This window comes from Vespa mandarinia, chromosome 1 (genome assembly GCF_050613455.1).
Source record: "Vespa mandarinia isolate Hongniang chromosome 1, ASM5061345v1, whole genome shotgun sequence".
Taxonomy (NCBI): Eukaryota; Metazoa; Arthropoda; class Insecta; order Hymenoptera; family Vespidae; genus Vespa; species Vespa mandarinia.
In genome coordinates, this window is record NC_140810.1 from 11207501 (window position 1) to 11228108 (window position 20608).

At 28.8% G+C, this 20608-nt stretch overlaps 2 protein-coding genes across 2 annotated transcripts in view; both read left to right on the top strand.

Annotated features, from left to right (window-relative positions):
• LOC118445687 (von Hippel-Lindau disease tumor suppressor-like) overlaps positions 1-7409 on the top strand; it is a 76727-nt gene extending 69318 nt beyond the window's left edge. The window contains exons 2-3 of the mRNA XM_085662206.1: positions 4376-4768; positions 6103-7409. Coding sequence (XP_085518332.1) covers positions 4551-4768; positions 6103-6373 — 489 coding nt within the window. The 5' untranslated portion in view covers positions 4376-4550 and the 3' untranslated portion in view covers positions 6374-7409. The remainder of the gene's footprint in view (positions 1-4375; positions 4769-6102) is intronic.
• PH4alphaEFB (prolyl 4-hydroxylase subunit alpha-1) overlaps positions 1-20608 on the top strand; it is a 309837-nt gene that overhangs the window by 69317 nt on the left and 219912 nt on the right. The gene's annotated exons all lie outside the window — the stretch shown is intronic.

Genomic DNA, 20608 nt, shown 5'->3' on the forward strand with positions numbered 1-20608 from the left:
TTTCTATAGCCTTTTCCCAAGAGAACTCGCGAAGGCAAATTACAGGTGACCGTCGATACTATAAAGCGACAGACGGCACAGTAAGGGGTAATTTAGATGGCACGAGAGTTGAAATAGCTTCTCGATTCCATCGCTATCGGCTTTCTAAGTGCCTCTAATCCATTCTAGGATCGACTCGGTGAGCCAACAAAAAGTGGATGATGAACGATGATGCGCCTTCGTCAACCGCCTGCGACTAACCTTCTTCAATGGCGTAGAAATACTCTTTGATTTTCTTGATTACTTAGACATTGATTTTAGTTTAGATTAGAACGTGCGGGCAAGATTAATCTTTCTCTCTAAGTAATGATAAAGATTGATTAGATGTTCGTTTAAATTGGTTGGAAAAATAATACGATCGATGATTCCATTTTTTATATTTATTTTTTTTTTTTTTTTTGGTGGATTATATTATAAGAAGTAATGAATCGATATCGATAAAATTTGTTTAATATTCTTATTGATTATTTTCTCTTTCTCTCCTTCTCCCCCCCTCCCTCTCTCTCTCTTTATCTTTTTCTCCCTTTTATTTTTTTTTCTTTTTTTTTCATTTTTGGTTTATTTGATATTTTAAAGAAAAATTTATTGATACTACGCCTTTGCATGTAAAATAAGTAAATAATAGGAATGAATCGATAAACCTCCCGATTTTCGTGCGTGCCTGGAGTCGGTCACGTTTGATTTTTACGAAGGATGTCACAATGAGAAGAATGAACGAGGAAGTTCTAATCTCACGTTTGTTTTTTACGAGAAACTTCACAAAGGTCGAAAAGAGAAGGAGGAAGTTTCCATGCACGCGAAGTTTCTTGTTAAATGTAATTCGTTTGAACTTTGAAGACGACTTCGTGGATTTCTCCAGTTTGTCCAATTATTTATTTTTTTTACTTTTTATTTGACAGTTACTAAATCAGAAATTTTCAATAATTATTACTATTATTACGGATGATAGCAAAATTTTTAATCAAATGAAGTCAAGTTAGGTTTAATAAAAAATTAAATCTTCAAATGAAACTCGTTAATCCTCTATAGCTTTAATTTTTTTCCCTTCCTATAGACAAAAATTTATATAATATTAAATAACCGATTTATATAACGTTAAATAAGAAAGTTTTAATACGTAAAACAATTTTCATTTGGAATCAAATAAAGATGGACATTTTCTATTAAGTAATTTTCTAAAGTACTCAATAGGAAAATAAGATGTTTCAGGATCGTAAGAAAGAATACTTCTCCATGGAACGGACAAGGGATATTTTTAAGAGTATATAATTTTCTAGAAAATTTCTTTTAATATAGTATTATTTTTCCATGATAGAGATTTTTTTTTATAGATTTATTATCATCATTAATAATTATATATTTTTTTTTATATTCAAATTCATCATTTTAATCACTTCAATTTCTAAAATATAGAAGATTATAGCTATATTTTAGAAATTGAAGTGATTAAAACCTATAACATTCACACAAACATTATCAAAAATACTCGATATTTCATTGTTATAATTCGTTGTGGCTTTGAAGTCAAAAAACTATTTTACGTGTAAATAAATACAAAATTAATACACAAACGGAACAAAAACAGATGATTATTGCACAAACTTTATAGTTATTTTTTTTTTGGTTATTAACACAATGAAAAAATAAACAAGACTGCGGTATTGAGAAATAGGCAATTGAAAATAAACAAATTCTTCGATCAAAAAGAAATGAGAGACTAATAAGATGCGTCGGTTTGTGGCGAAGAAAAAGAAAGAAGAAAAATGAAATAGAATTTGTAAAATACAAATATATGGATGCATTATTTCAAAGTCACATAAAGTTCTCGAGGATTAACGATTTATTTTCTGATCAAATCGTTGATCGTTACTTTCGTTTTGAAGTAACGAAAACGAGAATCGCGGACGTTATTCCTTTGAGGATCGAATGCAGAGTTGGGGTCATCGTGCGTCAGAGTCGGAATTAGCGATGACAGGAAAAGCAAGATTTATGTTTCTCGAGGAGGGGCAATAAGAAGTTATTCCGTATATCTTTGGAGATTTATCGCGGCCACTCTTTTTCGCGGTGGCTGCGAACTTTCCGCGAAGGTTAGAACTTTTATCCTTGTCTGAATTCGAAGATTATAGCTATATATTACAAAGATAATCATGTCTCTTCAGGTCTCTTCTCAGTTATCACGATCATTTTATATTATTTCTGACGTTTTTTTTTTTTATGTCATTTCTACGTTAATTATAAAAGTTAGTTAAAATAAACAATATATTTACAATTTTGATTGAATTACCATTTAGTTTTATATCATTCTTTACTACATTAAAATTATGGTTGTGGTACGTTCCTTAACCATTTAACCATTTATTGTATAAATTTAAAGTTACTTCGCATCACATATACGCATATATATATTTATGTTATTCAAATATTATTCCATTTTCTTCTCCTAAAGGAGAAAAGGTAAAACGGGCGCTCGCGCACACATTCGATCGACTCGAAAAATGTTAAATCTGAATCTTCTAGAGTTTGTTGTGCGGAAACGGCTCGTAGGATCAAATTGTATTCATAGAGATATTTGCTATGAATTTGTCACAACATATCTAAAAGTTAATCAAAATTTTCAAAAATACACTTACCCATAAGAATGTATGTAAATAAATAATTTTGTACGAGTACTTAATTATTAATTTATATACAAAGATTGCTATTCGTACAATATAACTTATACCTACAATTAGTATAATATAGTTATCTTAATGTTAAACCATAAATTTTATATTATTTATTTGGAGTGTGTGTCTATAAATATCCGAGCAAATAACTTGCAACTTGTCGAAGTTTATTTTTTTTTTAAATTATGAACTTTTTGAGTTATGAAGATCGACGTAATTTTCATTTTTTTTTAAGTGAATATCTATAACTTTTGGCATATTTATATAATGAATTTATATATTATATAATGTATTCGTATAGCATGGAGTATGATTTGCAATATAATGTGAATCTTGGTTATTTGTTAAGATGCCGATTAATTTGTAACTGATGTACTGTAATAAATTTTTATCAAATACAATATTGTATTTGATTTGTATTTAATTGCAAATAATTACTACTGTGTAAATATACCAAAGTTATAAATATCCATTAAAAAAAAAAAAGAATAGAAAAATGAACTATGACCTTTGTAACTAAAAGGTTATGAGTAAAAAAGATCATTTTTTTACATGCATTTTGTATCTAATTTAAAGCCGTCAAAATTCCTTTATCTTATTAAATTTTCATATTCAAATTCAACCAATCGCGAGATATCTTTTTTACTCAAATATTTATGGCATCCCTTGTATATATATATATATATAATTTTTCTTTTATATGTGACAAAACTTGTATCACAAACAGATTAAATAAAGTATCGTAGATGGAAACAGTTCGAAGTGATTATTAAAATAACTCGGTATTATATTTTTTTCGCGATGAATTAGTGGATCACTATTTGAAATAAATGATATTGATATTGAACGATGGGATTACAAGAGAGTTCAAAAATCTCAATGTTTGCATGTACGAAGAAGATAATCGTGGTTACAATGTAAATAGCGTTTATAGCATAATTCGATGCTCATTGTGGTTATGTGTCGATAGATGCTAGAACGTTAATTCCTATTGGTTTCGCAATTTGGTCAAGTGAATTGTTTATAAAGATCACAAGTTTCTTTTCGTTTTTCTTCTATCTCCATGTACTCTATAAATCGAATGATTCTCATTAATACAAATAATATTTGTTATGTATTCCAAATAAACTCGAGAATTTCAAATTCACATCCATCAGATAACGTGTAAAACTTTGTTGGATCGTTAAAGAAATGATCTAGTACACGAATTACTTATCGTTATGGCATTGTTGCATATGCAATTATTATATTATAATAAATGAAATAGAGTACGTACTTACGTTCATAATTGTGTCTCGTGTATCAAAATATCGTGAAATAATAGAAACCACCATTCGTTAATCATATCGAATAAATTGGATTTAATTACCAAGTTAATTTCGTTTGCCTCGATCAACAATAAACTCTCTTGTAACACGAAACACACTATGTAAACCATATTATTCCATGCTTCGTGTTCCAACTTACGAATATTTTATTCATCCTTCTATCATCTATTTTCGCACGCGTTGTTCGATAATAATAGATGTATAATTCAAAAATTTTCATTTTACTGCAGTATAACGTAATACTAATAAACCTTCTTAATACAAGGAGTAAACGAGAGAATGGAAAACTTAAGTTACATATTGTTTGTAATTAACGTAAGGCTTCTTCGATTTCATTTTCAGTCATCGAAAATCGTACCAAGAAAGGACGAGAAAGAAAAAGAAAGAAAGAGAAAGAGAAAGAGAGAAAGAGAGAAAGAGAGAGAGAGAGAGAAAGAGAGAGAGAGAGAGACAGAGAAAGCACGTGAGAGGGAAGAAAGATAGGAGAAAGTCAAACAAGAAAGAAGTTTGTAAAAAAATGGCTGGAAACGAAGAACCTTTTTTACGTTCACTTGACAACAGCCAAATATCATTCGTCAGATTTACGAATTGTACAACACGCATCGTTGCCCTTTATTGGATCGATTATCAAGGTCAGGCTATCAGTTATGGCACTTTATATCCAGGTAGTTACGTAGACATCGACACTTTTGTAACACATCCTTGGATCTTCGTCGATGATGAGACGAAAGAAAGGTGAGAATACTTTCACGAATCATGTTTTTTCTTTTCCATAAACATGATTAAAATCGTACGTTCGATTTTCCTCTCAGAGAGATTTTTCACTCGTGCATTTCGATTAAAGTGATACTAAAATAATTGGCAGACGATAATCAAGAATGATTTATATTCGGTTTAATTCGCTTGAAACATTGTATATCTAAATTTAAATCGGAGAAAAGTTCGTTCAATATCATTTTGAGATTCATTTAATTTACATTACATGCAATTCGTTTACGTTTTACGATCGAGAATCGAGAGAATTGATTTTCTTTTTTTTTCGCATGTATTCAATTTCAAAAATGATTGACGATTATCAGTAATGAATTGGTAAATGAAATAGTATTCATGTTAATTGTTATATGGAATTTTCAATAATTGAATCGATACTATTACGAACAAATATTCATAAAAATTAATTATAAATTGATTGATGCGAGGTATATCAAATTCATGTTATTCTATTACGCAATTGTACATTTACTGCAATAAATTCTTTGGGTGAGAGTTTTCTTTTCATGCGGTCGAGTTTTCTTTCTTCCCATGTTTTTTTCATGTTATTTTTTTATGATTATATTACAACGTATATCGTTGTTTTGCGTGATAATAATATTTGTATGTAAGGAAAATCGAATTACATTTAATAAAAGCAAGCGAGAAACATATACGGATAATACTTTTATGAAAAGGTAGCTTCTATTGATAAAGAAACAATAAATATAAGCTTGGCTGATATTTTGATTATTTAAAATAAAGAATAGTTTTCGATGAATTCTTTATTATTTTATAATAATTACTTTGTAACAATATATATTGACATTTAAAGCGAGAATCATCCTTTTTTTTTATCTCAATTATCAGATAATTCTGTTAATTAATCGTTGGATACGTTCATTAAATTTATTCGTGTGGAAGCTTAATTAAATCGTGTTAAAGAGATGAAAAGATAATAAATCGAATTTTTCATTATTTCGTCTTCACTATACGCAAACATTTCTATCATACAGATGACACGTCTCTGTAGGATAATTATAAATGGATAATATATCTCTTATAGAATGAGACTGAGATGAAAATTCTTCACCATAAAGAATATCACGGTTGTCGCAGAGCCTTATATATGAATGTAAAATTTGTTTTTCAAAATGGCATTTTGTTATGGAGATTTAAAAAGTATCACGAGTTGAACTATCGCGATGGTAAAATGACGACGTTACATTATTTTTTGTGAATTTTGTTATATAATAATAATTTATTAGAAATCGAATAATAAAAGGAAAGAGAATAGGAACAGAGCAAACGTTTTGCAGGTATTTGGTGAACCAGAGAGACGTATTTTTTCCCGAGCCATGGTTGGAAAAATGTTTGAATGCAAGGAGGCAGTATCTTCCACATAGAATCGACAGAACGAACGCCAATATTATGACACCGATGTACACACTATTTGAATTGTCATTAAGAGCAATCAAAAATTTTCTTAAACATAAGGAGCAAGTTTTCAAACTCGACATTCCGAGGAGTCTTCAATACGAGCTTGCTTCAAGGCTACCAAGCAAAAACAATAATGAAGAGGATTTGTAACAATTTCTGGATATCCATGGATCACCAAGGCTTCTACGTCTCGATAGTACATTCGCTTTGAGTTAACCGTTCGATAAGTTCACTTTTTCTTTTTCTTTCTTTTCTTTTTTTTTTCTTTTTTAAGTTTCAAAACGCACAGTTACATTTTTTGCAATTGTTCTCTTCGATCTAATGTCGTTACACTTTAGTAAATTTTGGATTTTTGTTCTTCCATTGAAAAAAAAAAAAAAAAAAAAAAAAATTTGTGAGAAGTACGTTATTGACAATTGTTTAAAAAATCATTCACTCGTCGTATCGTTACTATTATTACTATTCCTCTTTCATATCGATTTTTCTATTATTTTTTATTTTGATAGCTTGTAACGAGAGAATTCGAATTTTCAACATTACATTGATACTATGTAAATCCGAACCGAGTTTCAAATTGTTTTCCATCTCATTTTGAAGCGGTGAATGTAAACAATAAAACATTGAAAAGTTGAGAAGGGATCGTGTATTGAGGGAAAAATGTGAACTGAATACTTATCGTTGTGGAGAAAGAAAACAATTTGATATCGAAATTCTCTTTCTTTGAATATTAAAATAAATGTAATATCTTTAAGCTTAAAGTTTAACTATTAAGTCTTAATATATTTTATGGAGAATAGTCACAGGATATATATATATATATATACGTGTGTGTGTGTGTGTGTGTGTGTGACCTATATCGATCGAATCGCTCACGTTACCTACTTGTTATTTATAAGCCATTAATTTTTAACTTAATCTATAAATTTTAACGTTAACTATAAATTTTTTTATTTTAAGATTATATCTCAAAGTGTATGTATGTATGTATCTATGTATGTATGTATGTATGTATGTATGTACATACACTATTTACCATATATTTAATAAGTATGTAATGGAAAAAAAATAGATCAAAATACCAATTTCATATTAATGTACATGTATTAATATTATAAATATATTACAACTTTGCTATGTCTGTAGAAAATAATAATTTTAAAATCGTACGAATAAAGGACAAGATCGAACGAGAGATATCAAATAAATTAAATTTATTCATGGAAAATTATATTTCGCGTGTTAAGATGATTGTATTAAAAAACATATTTACTAATTCAATCAATTATTATTATTATTATTATTATTATTATTATTATTATTATTATTAGTATTATTATTATTATTGTTATTATTATTATTATTATTATTTAATGAATTAAAATGTTAGTAAGTCTTCGTAAAGCGGACAACGATCGTTCGATAAATATTTTAAAGAGAATGGTTTATTTAATAGAATACTATTTTCAATTTGTTCGGTATTTTTCGCTAAAGTTTTTTAAAGAATAATATTGATCAAAGTAAACTGAAATATCTTTAGAACGTTTTAATGTTCATTTCGAATGTAACTTAAATAATGTTAATTTCTAATAAGAATTTTAAACAAAATCGATCTCGTTGGATCGCTTTAAATATAATCATTCATAGTTTAAGTAACGTTAATAAGTTTTAATCGATTCTTTCGTCATTTAATGTTAACTTCCAAATTTCATTGTACTCTCGAACAGTTCGGTAATTAAGTAATCGTCGTAATCATCACGGAAATTCGAAGCAAGTTTTAAGTTTAGAGGTCTTTTGGAAGATATGAGATTGTGTTATGAAGATAAACCAACTTCGTTATCGCAATTCGTTACGAAGTTATTAAGCCGATCTGCTCAACTATTTTCATGTCCTATCTATTCTTCTTTTCTTTCTTTTTTTTTCTTTTAATAATTTTCCATCGAAAAATAACATTCATAATTATGTATGCGCAAATCTTAATAACTTATTTAATTAATTGAACAATTATTATAAAATATTTTGCATTTATTTTGTGTAGTCGAAAGGTTATACCAAGTATATTGGGCATTATATAGTATGTTTTTCTTATTTAAATATTAAACAGTTTCGACTGCTATGTATGTTTATACACTGTATGATTACATATACTATAAATTTATTTTTACTAATAAGTTTAAAAACTTTAAACTAATAAGTTTATGTGTATAATTGTATCTTAATTATTAATTTCTTTAAATCCCTTTCGTGTGCCATGTATACGTAAAAAGCATACATATGTAAGTATACGTACGTGGATAGCAAGTTAGACGTTAATTTGAAATAATCTTTCTTTTCCTTTCTTTTTTTTTTATATTTCATTCAGCCCTTTATGTACACGTGTGTACATGCAACTTTTTTGACAAAATAGTAAATGTGTCTTAATGATATTCGAGTCAAAATGATAACATATTTTTGATATAAAAAAACAATATTTCAAACAGTTGGTCATGCGAGGGATTTAATTATATTTAAAAAACGATTATAACATTCCACTTCTTTTTATTTCTCTTTCTCTTTCTCTCTATCTTATTAATTATTTTAATATTATTTTTATATCAAAAATATAATGATTTATCACAGCGATAAGTATATAAACATTTTTGTTGAGTGTCCGTTGAAAATAGAACTGCGAGTCTTAGAACCGTAAAGTCGTAAAACGAGCTTGTAAACACAAACATCCTAGCTAACAAAGAGTGATTTACACTGTGATTCACCTTATTGTCGCAGGATCGGTCAATCCTGCTATAGGTTATCGAGGTTTACACAAGTCGAGCGATCCTTTTACACCTACATTTTAGAACTTTTTTCTTCTTTTTTGTTTTTTTCTTTACGGTATCAACACTTGAGAAAGTGATATATTGGACACTTAAACTTTTACTTTATCTTTTCTATGATATTTTAACTATAAACCATTTATAATCTTTAAGAGAATGTTGCGCGAAGCTCTATGAGGGTTTATTTTTTATCCTTTATCCTTCTGAGTATCCATTTTTCTCGCTCTTCATGTATTTCAAATCATTTGATAATATATTGTATTTACTAGGTAACACAATGTTTCGAATGTAAATTTGGAATCATCGATCCAATTTTAAAAATACAAGAATCGACAATAAAATTGACATGATAATCGGTAAGATGATCGTTCAATTAACTTCGTTTTAACTTATAAACTTTTATTATTATTTTATTCGTTTTTTTTTTTTTATAATATTTATTATTCATATAAAAGAAAAAAGAATAGAAAAAGAAAAAGAAGAAGAAATCGTGCGTTTAAAAATGAAATATTTTTTAAACGCAATTTTCGACAATACACTCGGATAAACAAGCAGCATCTCCATCTGGTTGAAAACAAAGAGTTTAATTTTCATCAGATCGGTAAGTCCTTCCTTGTTATCGTGTAAATCAGCGTAATTATTTGAATTGCAAATAAATGCAAACATTGCATATCTCTCTTATTCTACATTTTCTCCCTCTTTGTTGCATTTTTAATACGTACTTTTAATACATCACTGAGAAGACGTATGTATGTATGCTAACGACGAAAGCCTTTCTCTCACCCTTCTAGTAGGACCGACTGCATTAAACAGATTGGATTATAAGTTTAACGCGTGCTAATCTGAAATGTTGGCTCTCGTATGTTTCATCCAGCCAGTTATGCGAATGGAAATAAAGAAAAATAGTTATTAAAATATAATGAAGTCCATGTGAAAGAGAAGATATAAACAGTGTTCTGAAAATCATGTCATAATCGGTAAGGATATAACTAGTCTGGAAAAATATTAAATTAAAAATGTAAAATAACATTTTATTCAGAGTAAACTTGTCATATTTGTGTAAGTGGACTTAGATCAAATTATAATACATGAATTATATATATATGGGTTTGAAGGTTCTAGCATTAGTTAGCTGTGTGTATGAGACAAATCAGTCGGCAGTCAAGCAGAGTGTGGTCTGTCCTTTGTAAGATGCATTGTTTGTGAAAGGAAGAGAAGGGGGTGAGATATTGAGAAAGTGAGTGAAATGGAAATGCAACATGACTAAGATAGGCAACAAAATAAAGGAATACGACAAAAAAGCGATAAGAATTACCGTATGCGTATGTACATATGTGAGTGGAAATGAGAAAGGCTATGGGGTGTACGTGATTGAAAAAAAACAACGGAGGGCCAGTCATGAGTAGATCAAGCGAGGTAAAACGACGAAAGTTTTGAGTGGACCAACAAAGAATAACAAGAAGAATAACACAAAGTAAATAGCAACAAGTAAAATTTTGAGTAAATCAGGAAAAGAGAGAAGAGTTGTAATATCTTAAGTTGAAACATATTAATTATACTATTTATATTAATAAAGTTAAATATTAATAATATTATAAATCTATATTAACTATAAGTAAGTGATCCGAGTTGATCAATCTGTATCTTTCAGGTAGGGTTTAAAAGAATATCCTATATAGTAATCTTAAAGAATAATTCTGAGGTGAGGTAGCTTTACGGATGAGACGACTCATATTTTGTAGATATAATCCCATTTTCAGATATTTTAAGTAGTAGGACTGATAATTATTTAAAATTATTAAAAATTTATAAACAACAATCTTTATTCATATTCAATTAAGAAATTAGGAAAGTTATTTGTAATATAGAAATTCAATAATTTTACAAATTTTATTCTTGTCTTTTAAATCATAATTTAAATTATATGGATTTTTATTCTCTCTCTGGATGAATATTCTCTCATTTCTAATGAAGAAGGTTAAAAAAAAATAAAGAACCAGAACCTTTCTCACCTGGTTGTTCACGCAATTAATGAAAAGATCCGTGACAGACACATCAGACAAAATGCTAAAGAAAATTAATCCAATCCTCAGTACGCTGAAAAATGTAGAAAATGTTTCAGAAGTAACAAAATCTGTTGATGCACACATGTGTCTCTCTATTGTTCACAATACTTTCTTCTAAGAATCATATATCATTATTAGAAATATCTGCCCTTGGGAACTCGTTGTCTAGGAAACACATAGATAAAAAACACGTTGCCATCTTTATCCGAGCTTAGGGATTTTTAATCAAATATCTAGTTTTCAATAATTTGTCGAGCCAAGCAATAAATAAATAGTGAAAGGAAAAGATCCTCCGTGTAAATCGACTATTATCGCTGGTCCGTTGCGAGACGTGTATTTCGAAACGCTTTCGTAGTCACTATGTAACATAACATGTGACGTTTGTCACTATGTAACATAATTTGCTAAAAACTCAGAAAAATCCAAATGTAAATGTCTCCCTTAAAGAAGATTCATTTATTTATTATATATCGAGAAAAGCGACTGGATTTAATCTGTGAGATGATGTTCAATATGTTTGGATTTATGTTATCTCTGTAAACAAGTTATATGTGGGAAGTTATATAACAGAAGAAATAATTTTTCTATTTTTACAAATATATATATTTTTTTTTCTTTGGATATCGATTAAATTTGTAATATAGCAAAATTTTAAAAGAAGTAATTATTCTCGGAATTACTTTTAGTACTTTGACGACTAATTCATGTCGTATTGTAATTCATATTGCGTACTATATGAATATATCATTTATGAATCAAGTAATCGTATATTTTGACAAGTTATTATTATATAAATGAGTAAGAAAATTGTAAGTGTCGGTTAAAAAAAAATTATATTAACCGTCATTATTTAAGATCACGAATAAAAAAGAAATATATTTATATGCACTGCGTAGCTGTCTCATTGTCAGAGCCGTATAACTTTTCTTTATTACACCTTGTAACTTTAACCAGTTGCGGTTGAAGTTTTTGTTCTGATATCTATGGACGCACAACCTGCATATATGTGTGTGTGTGTGTGTATGTTGTATATGTGAACATATAATTTATAAAAATTCGTCAATCATAACAACTTAATAGCTTATAATACGTTATAAGTTATATAATTATATTATAATTTCTAATATTATAATTATAATATAATTATTTAATTTATAATTTATACTACCACATACACAATGTAAGTAATATATAAGAAGACAAAACTGAGATAAGAGAAAAATGCATTCACGTCTTCCAATTTTACTTTGCTAAATTAAACCCATAGGAATAGTATCTCTATGTTTTCTATCCAGTTGTCCTATCTTTGTCGTAAATAAATCCCATATCTCTCTTTCTCTCTCTCTCTCTCTCTCTCGCTCTTTCTCGTGATGTGATTTTCTCGGATGATATAACTTAAGTATAACGTTACATTTTATACCTTATTCGGTATAAGACGAACTCAGTTCGTGTAGGCGACACGGTTGACTATCAAGATTTCGATTTGTTACTCCTATCGTAGTGATCTCCTAAGATCCTTTAGTACAACGTAATTCGTTCTAATCGTTATTGCGTGACTTCTGCCATCTTCCATAATCTCGTCTATAAATTTTACACTATGAATAAAACGTCATTCTGTCATATGATAATGATAAATATAAAGAGAAGTAAATATCTTATGTGAATTATTCTATACATTATATATATATATACACACACACATACACACACACGCACACACACGCACACACATACACACATATATATATATAATATATAATGATAATATATATTATATATAATATAATATTGTATATATATATACATATTATATATAATATGTATATAATATTCATAATATAATAATAATAATAATAAAAAAAAATAAATTTATATATATGGTTACATATGGATTTATTATATGCAATTTTTTTATATGCAATTATTCCCGGAAATAGAAAGATTCGCAATAATCATACAGGACTAAACATGCAAACGGACAAAATGCAAAAAAAGTAAACAACGGTTAAAAACAATAGATCACATAATTGGATGATGAAAACTAATAGCAGGGATGGCATACCCAGACACATACAATGCTGCCATCAAAATTATACATAAAGCAATAGTCGACACATACAAATTGGAAAAAAACAAAACGGACTGTACAAATTATTGATGTACTTACACACCAATAATACAATAAAAACAGAAGACTATAAAATATAATATACTGCGACTTAACGATACACATAGACGAAACAGTGAAATAGAATTGATCAGACCTTGGATTTACGCACGGATGGAATAAAATAACATACCTCATTGATATCTTAATATCAAACTACAACAACGTACAACTCAAATATAGGGAAAAAGATAATACACTTCACTGGCACAGGAAATACAAAGGATGTTGAAAATGCAAATATAAAGGTTGTTTGAATGCGTGTACGTAGTACCACTAATAATATTCGTAACAGGAATCACTTCCTACGTCTTTAAAAAATACCTTAAACCATTAAACATACATCCGCGTGCATACGAAAAGATCCAGAGAGTGGTTATATTAAAAATATGCACAATAGTACGCACTTTACTAAATATAGAACAGGAGGATTAAACTTGGCAAAGGCTCGTCAAATCAGTCAAATACACCAATAAAAGGGAAGTTTAAAAAACATAATAATAATAATAAATGTATATGTATATGTATATATATATATATATATATATATATATATATATATATATATACACAGTATGTTTGATTCATAAAATCCCAGACAAAATCTCGGATAAAATCTGAAACAAAACCTCAGACAAAATTTTGGGCAAAAGGCTTAGAGAAAATATAGACAAAACACCAGAAAAAGAAAACTCCAGACAAAATCCCTTTCGAAACCTAGATTCAAGTCGTCCAAAATCCAGCAGACTCTGTCGAGCCAAACTGAACCTTTTCTATTTTGTCCGATTCTATCCTATCCTCTTCTGTTTTCTCTTCTTCTTATCCTTTTATTTTCTGTCTTGTAAATAAACAAAGTTATCTCGTAAAAGAACATGAAAATGTAAAATTTTACGATGGACCAACTATCATAAAAAATCTAAATCTAACGAGACTCAAGGAACGATGACTCGTTTGCTTTAAATATTATATTTATATTATATTATTGCACTGTACATTATTATTTTATTAATCATTAGTAAATCATGATTTAAGAAACAAGCAGAAAATTTTTGAGATTATTGAATTTCTATATTATAAACAAATTATTTAATTTTTTAATTGAAATCATATAAGGAGTATTGTTTATGAGTTTTTTAAAAAATTATCAATCTTACCACTTAAAATGTATAAAAATCGATTTAGATATATCTAAAAAATATGAGATGTGGCTTAACTCAATTGAATTTTTCGTTTAGAAGCGTTCAAAGTCCGAACCAAATTATTTCACAATTTTTATAAATTTGTAGTTTAATAATTTGAAAACGGCTTATACAAATTACATGTGTAGATAATGTTTTGAAAACAGTTTGATGTCAGCTACGAAAATATATAATAAAGATTATAAGGTTCCATTAAAAAATTTAAATACGATCTTTGCAGGACTCTCCTTTTTATCGTAAAAAGTAATCACTACAATGTATTCACTCTTGACACCGTACGATGTTCGTTTAAAACGTTCTTTGCATTTTTAATATTTGGGGAAATTATCGCGTGTATACATTTAAACGAGACATGCTGCATATCTATTTTATTCTAATTTATATAGATATATTAATACTCGATTATATACGATATAGCATATATATATATATGTATATATATGCTCGGTTATTTATGTATAGATACATTATGAATGAGTCTGATCCGATACTGACCTTTACTATTGAAAGAGGTCAGTACGTTGATTACTCATTGGACGAATTAACTTCGTTTTATATAGTCTGTAAATTCTTCTCATTTTCCTGGATATATTTATTACATAGGGAACAAAAATATTGTCCAAATTTTGGAAAACTAGTCTTTCATCATTATTCTGATAATTACAATTTTTGAGATAATTCAAACAATGGATTGTTAATTTTTTAATAATCTCATTAAAAAAAGCTGTGAGGGATCGTCAACCTACGCATATATTTAGTTTTAATTTGGAGAACCGAAAAAATGGGATATTTCTTGTTGTTTTTTCTTCTAGCAAAAATCATTTTAAATTTAACTTCCATTTTTACAGATACATCCTGACGTATCAAGTGTTTTTTCCGCAGAGAAATATTTTAGTATCTTTTTTTTTTCTTTTTGAATCCATAAACATTTGATACAAAAAAAGTGAGGAACAGTTATTTGTGTGAGTCTATGGAAAAAGTTAAATTATTCATCCAATACAATGAGAGTTTAATAAGAAAAATTATTGTATTTATAATTAATGTTTCTGGACGTGGAATGAAATGATATCTGTAAATAAACGAGTTTAAGATAACATAACTTTTCTCAATGACGACATTAACTAGTCGTTTGTTGAAAATTCACCGGATATTTCATTTCCTCTTGTTCCGAATAATCGTCCTTTTCAGGTATTTTTTTTGTAGAAAATGATATGTCCTGGATGGTAATTCGGTGAAAATACATGTTTTATAAGTAACGTCACACGAAAAATCATTACTTTTTATGCACGATCCGTTGGTAACCATGCTCGAGACGTCTCGCGACGAAGAAATAAATGTTTTCACGAGAAAATTAATGAGCACTGTTACGAGGAGACGACTGATAAAGTAGATATTTTAATGAATACGTTTGTCTGTTCGCTGAAATATTAAAATTTCAACATGATCCTTCATTATATATTTATAAATATCTGAAACATTTATAAAATATAAACTTAAAATATATTTTTAAATATATCTTTATACATACATATGTTTGTGTGGGTTTTATTTTCTTTAATTGATGAATAAAAGTAAGAAAATATTTATAAAATAAAAACGTCGAAAATATTTTCTCGTAGATCTTTAGAATCGTTTAGTGTGAAATAAAATTTGTATAGAAAAAAAGACACAAAACTCGTCCTATAAATGTGTGTGTGTGTGTGTATATGTATAAAATTATTGATAATTCGTTGGTCTTAACGCAAAAATATTTTAATTTAATCGAGATATTTTTAAATCAATGACATAACGAAAGTGACTCACGTTGAGTCAATTCGATTTGATGAGTCAATCCTGCTCGGTGTTCGTCTCAATTAAATGGATTCGCTCTGTGAACTTCGGTTACTTTCTCGTTAATCTACTTTACTTTCGAAAATACCGAGAAATGATCTCCGTTAAGAAAAATTTAATAGAGTTTACCTTCTAAGAGAAAAAAAAAGAAAAAAAATATATAATAAAATATATCATTGTATGTACGTAAGGTTTTCTTCTAAAATTGTTCTAAATATTTGAGAAGAATCTCTATGTTGGACGTTGGACGTTGAACTTGTCAATGAAGTATTATTCGATGATAAAAATGTAAAACGAGACTTGAAAATAGCGTTGGCGGTCGATTAAAATGCTTCTCACGGGATATTAACACGAGACGCATTTTAAATCGAGCATCCATCGTGCTTTCAATGTAGAAATACTATGGAATCTCGAAAGAGGCTTCACTCTTCGAAAAGGTTTTTTTAAAATGATACATTACAAAAAAATCCTATTTATTTATCATATTATATTAATCTAAATATTTCATTAACTCATTATAAACCAATTTTATTTTCGCTATTCCAAAAATAAATTCTATGATTTGAAACTCATGATATAATTTATACTTATAGTTTAGTCATTACTACATTTCAAATATAATTTCTACAATACTTCGGATATTATACTATATTTTTATTTTTAATTTTAATTTTGTCAGGACAAAATGAAATAAGATTTGAAAAAAAAAATAGATATATGAGTATGCAACTTTAAAGTTATGATAGTTTATAAGAGATTTATGTATACAGAGAATTAAAGATTATATCTGTTTGTTGATTAAAAAATTTTTTCACTTATTTAAAACAATAATGGATTTTACAACGATATAGAAAAACATAATTATGTAAGAAATAAAATGATATTTTCAATTTTAACATATTTCACTTTATATATATTTTAAATATCAATATAATTGTTCAAAATATAGTACGATCGATTGAATGTATGACGATTCCATTATATTAATAATCTTTTTAGAACGATCCTTAACTTTCGATGCAATTAAAATTTCTTATCCTAATCGATATATAATGTTATGTACCTACGTCTAGTTATATAATGAGAAAAAAACAGAAAAAAGAAAAGGTAAGAAAAACTCGTGGCCTACCGCACGATCTATGGGCCAGAGAATCGAACGAGATCGAAGATCTAGCTAGACGATCTTCTCTTGGGACGTGACGAGAGAGAAGAGCGGACATTAATATTGCGAAAGTCGATGAGAGAGGCCGTGGGAAATTGAAAAAAAAATAGCATTTTTGTTGCCCGATAGCAACAACTTCGCGACACAACTTGTCCTCGTCATCGTCGTCGTCCTTCATCAATACGATCTGAAAGTCGGACGAACTAGTTAATTGTTTTTTGCTTTATCGATCGCGAACTTATTTCAACGAATAGTTTATCAGACGTTCTAACCGAATAAGGAAATAGTTAACTCTAAATGGAAGAAGTCATCCGATTTGATACGACTCCTTATAGATACGTTGATTAAAATAGTTTGCATTTTTCTTTTCTTTTTTTTTCATTATAAAATTCATATAAAGGAAAACATATAAGTATGTATCTTTAACTTACGCGATATAAATACGCTAAGGAGTTTTTCTTTTAACTTCTTCTAATTAGTATACTAGTATACTAGTATTACTATTATACTTACTAATATAGCTAACTAACTTAGTATACTAGTGTACAAACTAATATCGTAGTATACGTCCATGAAGGTTCGTTGTCGAATCATTTCGAACAATGCTATAATAAACTTTATGCTTGTTATAATCAAATAAAAATGACAGAATTATATCTCCATAATTTCAACGGATCGTTTTTATCCGAGTCACGCAAAATTTTCTACTATTAACATTTTTCTAATTTACTCAATTAGTTCCTCGGCCAAGGAAAATATTTTTCTGAAAACTCGGCTCTAGTTCAAGATTGCTAAGCTTGTTCAATCAGGCCCATGTTCGAGAAATACAGAGAGAGAGAGAGAGAGAGGGGGGGGGAGAGATAGGGAGGTAGAAAGTGAATGAGTAAGGTGAGACACACACACAGTGAAAAAAGAATATGAACATTTCGATTCTCTCTTCTTGAAATACGAATGGGACGGGACATATCTCGACGAAGCACGAAATTCGAATTTGACGTAAGAAGAGAGCGAAAAACGTGAAAGATAGATAAATAGATAGATAGATAGATAGATAGATAGATAGATAGATAGATAGATAGATAGATAGATAGATAGATAGATAGATAGATAGATAGATAGATAGATAGATAGATAGATAGATAGATAGATAGAGAGAGAGAGAGAGAAAGAGGAACACAAAATTTTACACATCTTGTCTACTGTAGAAGAAACAGAGTCGGAGGGATATTGTGAAAGGCTGATAAATGAGACAAAGCGAGAAATATAGGTAATAATACTTGTACACGAAGACCAAGTGGAAAACATAGTCGTTTCATCGTATTTGTCGTACTATCATTGTCGTTGGTTTATTCTCTCTCTCTTTCTCTCTCTCTGTCTGTCTCTATCTCTTTCTCTTTATCTTTCTCTTGTCCGTAAATATCGTGGTCTTCATTGTATTAGGATTTGCAGGTTGACCTCGGTTACCCGTGGGATTCACCACGTATCCTGTTGGATGATCACAGTACGTTCTACTCAGCTGAATTCATTCGAATGCTTCCACAGCGTTCTTCGGGTTCTCTTTCACGCGAAAATTCGTTTTTCGTGTCGGCACATTTCACCGACTGTTTTTACTCTCCTCTCTACTACTGCTCTATCATCTATCTCTATTTCTTTCTCTTTTTCTTTCTATTTTTATCTTTTTTCTCTTTCTCTTTCTCTTTCTCGAACTTATTTAATCATTGGAAATCAGTCGATGTTCCAATGATACTCTCACCCCCTCCATCAACAAAATTCTAGATTTTATCTACGAAAACAGTCGATCATTATTAACGCGGCTATCACATAAAAACAACGCAACGTTTTTATTAGATTCTTCTCTATTCTTTTTCGTTCTCGCTTTAAACGTAATAGCTAGCTATCTCTGCTGATTGAGATTTTCCCTCTTTCATTTCCGTCTCTCTCTCTCTCTCTCTCTCTCTCTCTCTCTCTCTCTCTCTCTCTCTCTCCCTTCCTTTTTTCTTCGTTGATCACATTTTATATATACTTATAAATATACTATATATATAAATATTATATAATATAAATATACTATATACTTATAAATATAATATATATATATATATATATATATATATATATAACACACACACACATATATATATATGTATATATATATATATATATATATGTATATATATATATATATATATATATATATATATATATATATGTATATATGATCGTGCAATAGAAATAATTACTTTATACTTCGGTCTCGAAAGTTTAAACCAAAAACCGCAATCAACGAACGTTCGTGCTTTGTCCGTGATTGAACCAGTGCTAAAATCAACAAGTACAGTCGACGTAGAAACGAAACTTTCTTGTAGATATAATAACCCATTCCAAACATACTGACTACAAATTATAATGTTTACATTTCGAGATGTAGCGAGCGATGTCTATAGTTATTTCTAACGTTACCCGTACTAAATTGATTTTGACATAAATGCCAGATCTGGTGTACCAGTGGCTTTTTCTTTTTTTTAATCGTTTATGTTAACTTATAAAATAGCAAAAAAAACTTTGTGTATATCTTGAAGAGCTTAGTAAATAATTTATTTTTATGTAAAAATACGTGAAAGATTTTCAAAGAAGATTATATTATCTATGCATAGCATTATTTACTTTACATATTCGTTGTAATAAACACCAGGAAGTTTCGAACATGATGAACAACTTATTTACCACGATTATCATTGTGGTTACCATACTGGTTACGGAAAGCTACTTATTTGCTCTGAATCTCACCGGTTATGCTTTATGAATTTGCAAGGATTATTCGGATAATAAACTATCTTCGTTGCGACAACGAGACCCCCATGTACTTATAATTACATGTAAACACATACACACACAAAGAGAGAGAGAGAGAGAGAGAAAGAGAGAGAGAAAGAGAGAGAGAGAAAGAGAGAAAGAGACAAAGAGACAAACAGATAGACACACAGACATATACACACAGACGTATTTAAATTGCGTCTCGTACACAATAGCGCACTATTGTCGTTGACGTGAAGTAGTTCGTGAAGTATCGACGTAGGTGGTTGTTGCAGAAGATACGTTTATACGAGATAAAGATATATATCATATACGTATATTATATATATATATATAT